This window comes from Salvelinus sp. IW2-2015, linkage group LG22 (assembly GCF_002910315.2).
Source record: "Salvelinus sp. IW2-2015 linkage group LG22, ASM291031v2, whole genome shotgun sequence".
In the NCBI taxonomy this organism is placed as follows: Eukaryota; Metazoa; Chordata; class Actinopteri; order Salmoniformes; family Salmonidae; genus Salvelinus; species Salvelinus sp. IW2-2015.
Window position 1 is genome coordinate 30,503,326 of NC_036862.1, and position 12,256 is coordinate 30,515,581.

Consider the following 12,256-nt stretch of genomic DNA (forward strand, 5'->3'; position numbering starts at 1 on the left):
CTAAAAAGGTGGGTTCGCCCAGGGAGCCATACAAGCTAGAACCGCCACTGATGTAAACGGCCTGTATTATTTTGTTTACAATGGATATTACAGATGAGTAGCACTGTCCTACGCTGTCATTGCCATAAAGAGATGGATAAAGGACTCTTACCACAAGATGCAGATGTTGTCTGTTCATACAGGACAAGGTGTGTGGGGGGTTGGAGGCTAGATTCGAGCGTTGCTGGACACCAGATTATGAAGAAATGGAGAGATGTTTGGTGCTGCCTGAAACATGTTTCTTATGTAATTGCAAGAAGTGGTGTTGTGTTTCCGACTGGTTTTCAACTTCCTCATATTAGCTGGAGTGAAGTAGGCTAACTATATTTATTCCTGAACTTTTCTAATATTAATATGCACATTGCTTCGCTTTACAAACCGGAGTAGCCTGGCTGGCATGAAAATGAACCTGCGGGAAAAGCGTCCTATGCATGTCATGTATTTTTCCCCCTCCCCCTGTTCCGACAAGTGCATGATAATGGCCCATTTCTAAATCAAAAACTAATTTCACACATATATTATTTAGTAATGTAAAGACAAGATTACATTGAGAATAGTCTGATGGGTGACTATATTATTACTTGTGAATGATGCTCAGGCGTGGCAGTCTAAGGCAATAAACAGCGGCATTCCTTTTTTTGCGACTTTTTCAAATCATAGTGGCATGCATCATGTAGCCTAGCCCATAGCGCTATATGTTTTGACAAGGTTTGTATCACAACTTAAAGTGGAAAAATAACTCCAAACGTGGTAACCAAAAAAGTGTTGTACAAATCAAACATATTTTATATTTGAGATTCTTCAAAGTAGCCACCCTTTGCCTTGATGACAGCTTTACACACTGTTGAGTCTTCTCAACCAGCTTCATGAGGAATGCTTTTTCAACAGTCTTGAAGGAGTTCCTACATATGCTGAGCACTGTTTGGCTGCTTTTCCTTCACTCTGCGGTCCAACTCATCCCAAACATCTCAATTGGTTGAGTTTGAGGTTGGGTCATCCGTTCACCTACTCTGCGTCTCACAAAGACACTGCGGTTGGAACCAAAAATCTACAAATTTGGACTCTCATCGGACCAAAGGACAGATTTCCACCGGTCTAATGTCCCATACTTCTTGGTTTCTTGGCCCAAGCAAGTCTCCTCTTCTTATTGGTGTCTGTTAGTAGTGGATTCTTTGCAGCAATTCAACCATGAAGGCCTGATTGATGCAGTCTCCTCTGAACAGTTGATGTGAGATATGTCTGTTACTTGAACTCTGTGAAGCATTTATTTGGGCTGCAATCTGAAGTGCAGTTAAACTCTACCCACTGGGAATGTGATGAAAGAAATAAAGCTGAAATAAATGACTCTTATTATTCTGACATTTCACATTCTTAAAATAAAGTGGTGATCCTAACTGACCTAAGACAGGGACTTTTTACTCTGATTAAATGTCAGGAATTGTGAAAAACTGAGTTTAAATGTATTTGGTTAAGGTGTATGTAAACTTCCGACTTCAACTGTACCTACTATAGGAATACAGAACATCAAAGACTGTTCATCTTTGGGCCAGAGCGATATGCACGTATCATTTGTATTTATTTTAAGAATGTGGTGTGCTCGCAATGTCCATTACTTTCTATATAAAAAACAATCTAGTAGCCTATATCATGGGTACAACACACATCAAACATTGTAATGTTCCACTGTCTCTCTCGCTCACACAAACACACACACCAATAAGCTGAAGTTTATTATGATAACTGTCGAAGTGTATGTTACGGCTATGCTGACCATACTATACCTCCAAAGTGCGTATTTCTTTCTGAGTGAGGTCGCTCAATGTAGCGCATTTGGTTCGGAGTCCTTGTAAACTAGAGATGGAGATCTCGATCATATTCTGGATGAGTTCGCACTGACGGAGTGCGTCCTTGTCCATCGCTGCGCCACCTTCACTGTCCCKGTCCGATAGTTAATTACTTTGAACCATCCTTCCACCTTTGACTGGCACACTATCCATTCCTCGTCATTGGCACGGCTTGACAGGTTGGGTTGAGTTTGGACAGTTAAAAAGTAGACACGCTACAGGAACGCATACAAACAAATAATCTGCACTAATAGACTCCCAAGAGCTGCAAACAAATCAAATAGAACAGTTCATTTAAAACCTTTAAAGTTTTAGCTGTCTGTCACTTCACTTAGCACACCGTGGGTTCCGTGTATTRTCAAGAGCTACGTAGTTTACTTATGCTTGTGTTTGACAGAGTGGRGGCGTTCCAGGTCGTCTTTTAATTAACCTCTTTCACACTGCGCAGAAGATCAGATCTCACAACTCCTGGAGAACTGTTTATCCTATCAGGATATATAATAACATATAGAAATCTTCACAAGACGATGGCAATATCATACACAAGTACAATTAAATGCCTTTCTTGCAAGCTCTAAAACCAGCAATGCGTAGTAGTTTATATAAACAGCTCGGTGCATTCAGCATGTCAATACTTCTTACAAAAACAAGTAGTGATGAAGTCAATCTCTCCTCCACTTTGAGCCATGAGAGATTGATATGCATATTATTAATGTTGGCTCTGTGTGTACATTTAAGCGCCAGCCGTGCTGCCTTTTCTGAGCCAATTGTAATGTGCAGGGATACTGGGTGACTAGGGATCGGGATATATGATAAACAGAGTAGCAGCAGCGTATATGAAGATTGTATGTGAGTGTGTGTGCGTGTGTGTAGAGTCAGTATAAATGTGTATGAATGTTATGTGTGTGAGCAAATGAAGTGTGTGTGTGTGTGTYTGTGTGTAGAGTCCTGTGAGTGTGAATAGAGAGTGCAAAAATACAAATAAAATACTTTATTTAACTAGGCAAGTCAGTTAAGAACAAATTCTTATTTTACAATGACAGCCTACCCCGGCCAAACCTCCCCTAACCCGGACGACACTGGGCCAATTGTGCGCCTCCCCATGGGACTCCCGATCAAGGCCGGTTGTGATACAGCCCGGGATCGAACCAGGGTCTGTAGTGATGCCTCTAGCACTGAGATGCAGTGCCACTAGGGAGCCTTTATTGCCCCTAGTAGCGAAGGAGACGTGTTGATGGAAGTTGGGCATCACAACAAAGGAAGCAGCCTCCGGGGGGCAAGTTTTCCTGCTTGTTTATAGCCTTGTACAGTTTGTTAACTGCCAGCTTGTTATTTTTCTTGTCCTGAGACAATAATTGCTGAAAACTCACTCAGGAGGTAGAAGGGTCGGCATTTGACCATCAGGTATTCCAAGAAGGGTCAACAATGGGTCAAGACTAGTCGGCTCACCATTTGTTGTTGATGAAGAGGCAAACCCCTCCCACTGTCAATATCCCTGACTTCCCTGTCCTGTCCACTCGGGAATGGAGAATCCATCAAGTTGGATAGCCATGGGGGGTATCTCAGAAAAGCAGAGAATATTGCAGTCATGAGAATCCCATTGGTAGCAAATCTGTGATCGGAGGTCATCCACCTTATTATCAAGGGATTCTATTGGCCAAGATTGTTCACCCATCTTGGTCAGAAGAATGGAGGTAGAGGTGGCCAGTTTTCCCTTCACCTTAATCTCGCCAGGACTCCCACTTTTGCCTCTGTAACACCGGCGTTTCCTCTTGGATACATCAAAGATTGGGTCAGAATTACAGAAAGAGCCCAGGGCTGATGAGTCAAAGTCAGAGCTAAATCCAAAATTGAGGTAAGTAACTGCCGATCTGATGTTCAACATTTCTTGTCGGTTATAAGAAATGATAGCGGATACATTTTGTGAAAATAAAGTACAAATGAACACCAAAATAATTACAAAATAGCAAAGTTGCGTCGGAGCTCACAAAACGGCAGCCATCCAGTACGGTGCCATCTGTTCAACAGTCAACATCAGTGGAGGCTGGTGAGAGGAGCTATAGGAGGATGGGCTCATTGTCATGGCAGGAATAGACGTTTGACTTCGTTCCATTTATTCCATTACAGCCATTACAATGAGCCTGTCCTCCTATAGCTCCTCCCACCAGCCTCCACCAGTTAACAACTTCGGAAGTACAGACCACCAGAAATAGGTTGAGCGCCATCTAGTGGCAAAAATAAGCACTGCCAAAAATGCACAGTCAAAAAGGAAAATAATTAATGTCACCTCTACTCCTCTACTACTGTCATGTTTACTCCCGTTCCCKCYCTCGACGGTCTACTAACCACACACCTGGCAACCATCATTACACACACCTGCGCCCCATCATGAGGCACACCTGGACTCCATCACTCCCTGATTACTTCACCTTTATCTACAACTCCTTTGTATCATTCATTAGGTAGTATGGTTTCCTGTTTTCATGTTTAGACACTACTCCTGTTTTTGTATTCACTCTATGTTCATTCCTATTAAACTGACTCCCTGCGTCTCCATTACAAGGAAATAATACTTTTTGTGAAATAGAGGCATACTAAGACAAAAGAAACGTGACAGTGTGTAAATGACAACACATTATTGCAGTAAATTGATTAAAATGCTGGAAGTGAATGCTGGACTTATCCAATTAACTATGCAAATGAGCAAATGCTGTGTGTATTAAGGAAATAGACACCTGGTTCAAATAGAAGCCTGTCTTGATGTGTACAGTGATTTAAATTAATAGCCCGGGTGTTTATTTGCTTAAGTTTTACGGTAGACAACTTCTGAAAAACTGGGCCCTGTGCATTATGACTGCAATAAAGGCTGCCTGGAATGGCCCTTCTAGGCGAGATGCATTGTTGAAGATGTAGAATACTCCAGAGCTAACTAAAGAAGCTATAGTCATAATACGCGTGCTTTGGATTGATTACTCTCACACATACACTGTGTCTGTTTCACCTTTCTCTGATTAAAAACACCAACTGACGACACAGCTAACCAAAGCTTCCACACACCAGTTGCTCTCTCACTCGCTGCTGTCCACGCCGTATTTCCCCTTGGAAGACAGATCAAGAGCAAGCAGCATGTACTGAACCACTGTTTACATGTGCTTACGTCAGAGAGGATGAACAGCCACGATGAGCCCTGAGTGACACACATTCTCCTCCTTAGCCCCTAATGTAAGAGACCTGTGAAAAGCAATTTTGCTTTTATTAAGTAACCTATTAAATTACATTTAATTACTGCAGTGGGCTAAATCAGTGTTTCTTGGTAGTCAAACAAATCTACTTTAAAGTAAAAGTATACACCTCACACACGTGGTTATGGGCTTACAAAAAAGAAGACACCTGGACCATGTCAGATATAGAGTTGAAATGTCTTCAATTACCAGTTTGCATCCCAATATTACACTTTATATACATCACAGAAGACTGAAATATAACAAAACCGTTTGACATAGAAACACCAGAGTTGATTAATTATAGAATTATAAAAAATATGAATAACATTCCGCTTTGGTCATTCGACTGCAGAAAAGGGCTACGTAATTTAGCAGAAGTCTTTATCCAGAGACTTACAGGAGCAATTAAATCAAATCTAATTTGTAAACAACATGTGTAGACTAATAGTGAAATGCTTACTTTCGGGCCCTTCCCAACAATGCAGAGAGAACACAGATATATACAATGAGTAACGATAACTTGGCTAAAAATAACAGGATACCAGTACCGTGCCGATGTGCAGGGGTGCAAGGTAATTGAGGTAGATATGTACATATAGGTAAGGATAAAGTGACTAGGCAACAGGATAGATAATAAACAGTAGCAGCAGCGTATGTGATGAGTAGAGTTAGTGCAAAAAGGGTCAATGCAGATAGTTAAATAGTTAACCAATAGCTACCCGAACTAACTATTTAGCAGTCTTATGGTTTGGGGGTAGAAGCTGTTCAGGGTCCTGTTGGTTCCAGACTTGGTGGATCGGTACCACTTGCCATGCGGTAGCAGGGAGAACAGTCTATGACTTGGGTGGCTGGAGTCTTTGACAATTTTTAGGGCATTCCTCTGGCACCACCTGGTATAGAGGTCCTGGATGACACAGAGCTCAGCCCCATACCAAGCGGTGATGCAGCTAGTCAAGATGCTCTCAATGGTGCAGGGTTAAATGCCGTGCTTAAGGGCACATCGATGATCGCAATAACCCTGGCCTAACTATCACTAAATACAAAGATCAGAGCACAGCACTTGTTCATTAAATGTTKTCTATGTACGTGGTTTACCAGTATACAGGTTGGGGGAGATAGAACGATGGAGAGAGAAATATGGTGGGAACCAGAGTAGTTAGCAGAGTGCAGACAATAGCCAGGTTTTTGTTTAATTTGTGTGTTGAGATGAAGCTCTGACTGGCATGKTGTGACCTGCTCTGCCTGTGTTTCCCATGGGAAAGCTCCCCGCTCCCAAACATCTAGAAAACAAGCCCCCTTCATGACGCAGGCAGGGGAGGAGGAGCAGCCACATCCTGGAGGATGGGAGGGCACACAGCCAGTTKTCTGAGTCCTGCAGAAGAGCCTCAACTCTGGGAATAATGTAATGGTATGTAAGGGAGGCAAATACAGACAAAATGTCATCCACTCTCAAAGTCCAATACAACTCACCTAGATGAATAAAGGTTAAATTAAAAAATATTCCAAAATGATTGTTGTAATTTATTTTCAAATTACTGTTATTTTGTCCTCTTGTCCCAACTTTCTTGTGAGAATGTACTGCCATCTTCTGGTACAATAAGGTCAGTGAGTGACAGAGGAGAGAGACTCCAAGAGCAGTTGAAAACCTTAGTCTGGCTTTTTTATGGCGGTTTTGGAGCAGTGGCTTCTTCCTTGCTGAGCGGCCTTTCAGGTTATGTCGATATAGGACTCGTTTTACTGTGGATATAGATACTTTTGTACCTGTTTCTTCCAGCATCTTCACAAGGTCCTTCACAAGGTCACTTTTTGCAACAAAGTACGTTCATCTCTAGGAGACAGAACGCGTCTCCTTCCTGAGCGGTATGACGGCTGTGTGGTCCCATGGTGTTTATACTTGTGTACTATTATTTCTACAGATGAACGTGGTACCTTCAGGCATTTGTAAATTGCTCCCAAGGATGAACCAGACAATTTTTTTCTGAGGTCTTGGCTGATTTCTTTTGATTTTCCCATGATGTCAAGCAAAGAGGCGCTGAGTTTGAAGGTAGGCCTTGAAATYCATCCACAGGTACACCTCTAGTTGACTCAAATGATGTCAATTAGCATATCAGAAGCTTCTAAAGCCATGACATAATTTTCTGGAATTTTCCAAACTATTTAAAGGCACAGTCAATTTAGTGTATGTAAACTTCTGACCCACTGGAATTGTGATACAGTGAATTATAAGTGAAATAATCTGTCTGTAAACAATTGTTGGAAAAATGACTTGTGTCATGCATAAAGTATATGTCGTAACCGACTTGCCAAAACTATAGTTTGTTAACAAGAAATGTGTGGAGTGGTTGAAAAACAAGTTTTTATGACTCTAACCTAAGTGTATGTTAGCTTCCGACTTCAACTGTACTTCACTTGCTTTGGTAATGATAACATATGTTCCCATGCCAATAAAGCCCCTTGAATTGAATTGAGTTTAATTGAGAGAGGGAGAGAGAGAGAGTTCCATATCCCCCCAGTTCAATTCAATGTATGAATTGTAAAGTGACCTTTTATTTTCAATGTAAAAAAAATCCATTCTTTTGGAGGTCTGTTAAAAGAGTGATGTAGTTGGCAATGAAGACACTCAACAAGGACAGGAAGTGACTGTTAGGAGATTGAGACACCGGAAGTGGTCACAATTGGAGGAAGGGAAAGAATGTTGGTAACATTAATTCATCCCCTGATATTTACAGCCCTCTATAATGTATCCACATTCCGGTAATGTCATTGTATCAATATTTACTTATGCATTTATGCATATCCTCTCTGTTCTTGTTATATTAATATATGTATCATTCCTCAAATGTCAATCCACGTTTAAGAAACAAGAGCGTTTATCACATCAGTACACCAATAAAATTGTTTTATAAATGTGATAAACTGCAATTGAAACAGCTATTGCACAAACAATTGATCTGGCAACGAACCAATGCAAATTGACTTAGTACTATTTAAGTCACACATTCTCATACCTGATAAGAAAGTTGTACTAGTCACAGTTCCACCATATTCTCCCTGTTCTCAGTGCACGGGSCATCCACTACAGATCTTATGTAAAGGCCCGATTTGTGTCCTTGTTCACAGACACATCAATATGAGAACAAGGTGATATTTCACAGGCGACAAGGAGAGGCCCTCCTGTGCTGACCAACTGCCAGATTCTCTTCATTGGCCATTCCAAAACATAGTGTAAAAGCATTCTGGAAAATATTCAGACCCCTTGACCTTTTCCACATTTTGTTACATTACAGCCTTATTCTAAAATGGATTAAATTGTTATTTTCCCTCATCATTCTACACATAATACCCTATAATGACAAAACAAACATGTTTTCAGAAATCTTTACTAATTTATACAAAATAAAAAACGGAAATATCACATTTACTTAAGTATTCAGACCGTTTACTCAGTATTTTGTTGAAGCACCTTTGGCAGCGATCGCAGCATCGAGTCTTAGAGCGTTGGGCCAGCAGCCCCCCGCACCTCTCGGATTCAGATGGGTTGGGTTAAATGCGGAAGATACATTTCAGTTGAGTACATTCAGTTGGACAACTGACTAGGTGGCCCCCTTTCCCTTTCCTTTCTTGGGTATGACGCTACAAGCTTGGCACACCTGTATTTGGGGAGTTTCTCCCATTCTTCTCTGCAGATCCTTTCAAGCTCTGTCAGGTTGGATGGGGAACATTGCTGCACAGCTACTTTCAGGTCTCTCTAGAGATGGTCGATCAGGTTCAAGTCCGGGCTCTGGCTGGGCCACTCAAGGACATTCAGAGACTTGTCCCTAAACCACACCTGCATTGTCTTGGCTGTGTTCTTAGGGTCGTTGTCCTGTTGGAAGGTGAACCTTCGCCCCAGTCTGAGGTCCTGAGCGCTCTGGAGCAGGTTTTCATCAAGGATCTCTCTGTACTTTGCTCCGTTCATCTTTGCCTCGATCCTGACTAGTCTCCCAGTCCCTACAGCTGAAAAACAGCCCCACAGCTTGATGCTGCCACCACCAGTGGTGGAAAAAGTACCCATTTGTCATACTTGAGTAAAAGTAAAGATACCTTAATAGAAAATGACTCAAGATAAAGTCACCCAGTGTCACGTTCCTGACCTGTTTTCTGTTGTTTTTGTATGTGTTAGTCGGTCAGGGCGTGAGTGTGGGTGGGCATTCTATGTTATGTGTTTCTATGTTGGTTAATGGGTGACCTGATATGGTTCTCAATTAGAGGCAGGTGGTTTTCATCTCCTCTGATTGAGAACCATATTAAGGTAGGTGGTTTCACATTGTTTGTTGTGGGTGGTTGTCTCCTGTGTCTGTGTCGTTATTGCACCATACGGGACTGTTTCGGTCGTTCATTTATTTATTTGTAGTCTGTACTTGTTCGTGCGTTCTTCGTTGTATGTAAGTTCGTAAGTCAAGGTCTGTCTACTTCGTTTGTTGTTTTGTAGTGGGTTAAAGTGTTTCCGTGTTTTTTCGTCTTTTCTTTAAATAAATATAATGTCAAATTACCACGCTGCGTTTTGGTCATCCGATCCTTCTCGCCTCTCCTCGTCTGATGAGGAGGACGAAGTAGAAGAGCGTTACACCCAGTAATATCCTATTTCAGTAAAAGTCCAAAAGTATTTTGTTTTAAATATACTTTAGTATCAAAAGTAAAAGTATAAATCATTTCAAATTCCTTATATTAAGCAAACCAGACGGCACAATTTTTTTGCTCTTTAAAATTGACKGATTTTTTTCATTTACAGGTGCACACTCCAACACTCATAATTTACGAACAAAACATTTGTGTTTCGTGAGTTTGCCAGATCAGATGCAGTAGGGATGACCGGGGATTTTCTCTTTAAGTGCATGAATTAGACCATTTTCTTGTCCTGCTAAGCATTCAAAATGTAACAAGTACTTTTGGGTGTCAGGGAAATTGTATGGGGTAGAAAGTACATTATTTTCTTTAGGAATGTAGTGGAGTAAAAGTAAAAGTTGTCAAAAATATAAAGTAGTAAAGTAAAGTACAGATACCCCAAAAAACGACTTAAGTTGTACTTTCAAGTATATTTACTTAAGTACTTTACACCACTGGCCACCACCGTGCTTCACCGTAGGGATGGTGCRAGGTTTCCTCCAGATGTGAAGCTTGGCATTCAAACCAAAGAGTTCAATCTTGGTTTCATTAGACCAGAGAATCTTGCTTCTCATGGTCTGAGTCTTCAGGTGCCTTTTGGCAAACTCCAAGCGTGCTGTCATGTGCCTTTTACTGAGGAGTGGCTTCTGTCTGGCCACTCTACCATAAAGGCCTGATTGGTGGAGTGCTGCAGAGATGGTTGTCCTTCTGCAAGGTTCTCCCATCTCCACAGAGGAACTCTAGAGCTCTGTCAAAGTGACCATCAGTTTCTTGGTCACCTCCCTGACCAAGGCCCTTCTCCCCCGATTGCTCAGTTTGGCAGGGCGGCCTGCTCTAGGAAGAGTTTTGATGATTCCAAAGATCTTCCATTTAAGAACGATGGAAGCAACTGTGCTCTTGGGGACKTTTAATGCTGCATAAATGTTTTGGTACCCTTCCRCAGATCTGTGCCTCAACACAATCCTGTCTCAGAGCTCTACGGACAATTCCTTTAACCTCATCGCTCTGACATGCACTGTCAACTGTGCGATCTTATATAGACAGGTGTGTGCCTTTCCAAACCATGTTCAAACAATTGAATTCACCACAGGTGGACTCTAATCAAGTTGTAGAAACATCTCAAGGATGATCAATGGAAACAGGATGCACCTGAGCTCAATTTTGAGTCTCATAGCAAAGGGTCTGAAWTCTTACTAAATAAGGTATTCCTGTTTTTTTTTATATACATTTGGAAACATTTCTAAAAACCWGTTTTTACTTTGTTATTGTGTGGTATTGTGTGTGGATTGCTGAGGAACATTTATTTAATACATTTTAGAATAAGGCTGTAACGTAACAAAATGTGGAACAAGTCAAGGGGTCTGAATACTTTCCGAATGCACTGTATATAGCGCGCTACTTTTGTCCAGAGCCCATGAGGGAATAGGGTTCGATTTCAGACAGCCTGAATCTTTTTTAGCCTGCTGAGCTCCTACACTGGCTGACTAAGGATCACCTGACAAAGTGAGGTTAGAAATACACCTCTGACCCACAGAGGCAGCTGTCCGGTCAGATATTATGGCTAGCTAGGCCAGTTACTTCTTCAGCCATGTCCTCTCAATAACACTTACCACTGATGCACAATAATACTAAATCAACAGTAATCACTCAGAAAGCATTGAGTAGCACTCAGCAGCCTGAAGTCCATTGAGTGAGACTGAGACCAATAAAATCAACACACTACAGTTGGCAAAAGAGAGAAAAAGATAGAGAAATAGAGAAAAGAAGAAAGACTGAGAGTCCAGGTTCCAAATTAAGTGATAGAGAAAAGGTACTGTGGCAAGTTGTTTCTCCCCTTCCTCTCTCTCCCTTTCCTTCCTCTCTCTCCCTTTCCTTACTCTCTCTCCCTTTCCTTCCTCTCTTTCTCCCTTTCCTTCCTCTCTCTCCCTCTCCTTCCTCTCTCTCCCTTTCCTTACTCTCTCTCGCTTTCCTTCCTCTCTCTAGAGAGAGAGAGAGAGAGAGAGAGAGAGAGAGAGAGAAAGGAGAAGGGAAGAAGAGAGAGAGAGTAAGGAGAAAGGGAGAGAGAGGAAAGAAGAGGAGAGATGAAGAGAGAGAGAGAGAGAGAGAAGGAGAGAGAGGAGAGAGAAGAGAGAGAGAGGAAGGAAGGAAAGGGAGAGAGAAGGAAGGAAAAGGGAGAGAGAGAGTAAAGGAAGAGGGAGAGAGAGGAAGGAAAAGGGGGAGAGAGGAAGGAAAGGGAGAGAGAGGAAGGAAAGGGAGAGAGAGAGAGTAAGGAAAAGGGAGAGAGAGAGTAAGGAAAGGAGAGGGAAGGAAAGGGAGAGAGAGAGAGAAGGAAAGGGAGAGAGAGGAAGTAAGGAAAGGGAGAGAGAGAGAGGAGAGGAAAGGGAGGAGAGAGAGGAAGGAAAGGAGAGAGAAGAAGGAAAGGGAAGAGAGAGGAAGGAAAGGGAGATGAGAGTAAGGAAAGGGAGAGAGAGAGGAAGGAAGAGGAAGGAGAGAGAAGAGAGCGGG

At 42.0% G+C, this 12,256-nt stretch overlaps 1 protein-coding gene and 1 long non-coding RNA gene across 2 annotated transcripts in view; one reads left to right on the forward strand and one right to left on the reverse strand.

Annotated features, from left to right (window-relative positions):
- LOC111949379 (kinase suppressor of Ras 1-like) overlaps positions 1-2,254 on the reverse strand; it is a 59,091-nt gene extending 56,837 nt beyond the window's left edge. The window contains exon 1 of the mRNA XM_023966483.1: positions 1,821-2,254. Within this exon, the coding sequence (XP_023822251.1) occupies positions 1,821-1,955 (135 nt within the window). The 5' untranslated portion in view covers positions 1,956-2,254. The remainder of the gene's footprint in view (positions 1-1,820) is intronic.
- A 4,519-nt stretch (positions 2,255-6,773) lies between these two features.
- The window catches only part of LOC139022763 (uncharacterized), a 6,808-nt gene continuing 1,325 nt past the window's right edge, over positions 6,774-12,256 (forward strand). The window contains exon 1 of the long non-coding RNA XR_011473802.1: positions 6,774-7,151. This is a non-coding gene — a long non-coding RNA (uncharacterized lncRNA). The remainder of the gene's footprint in view (positions 7,152-12,256) is intronic.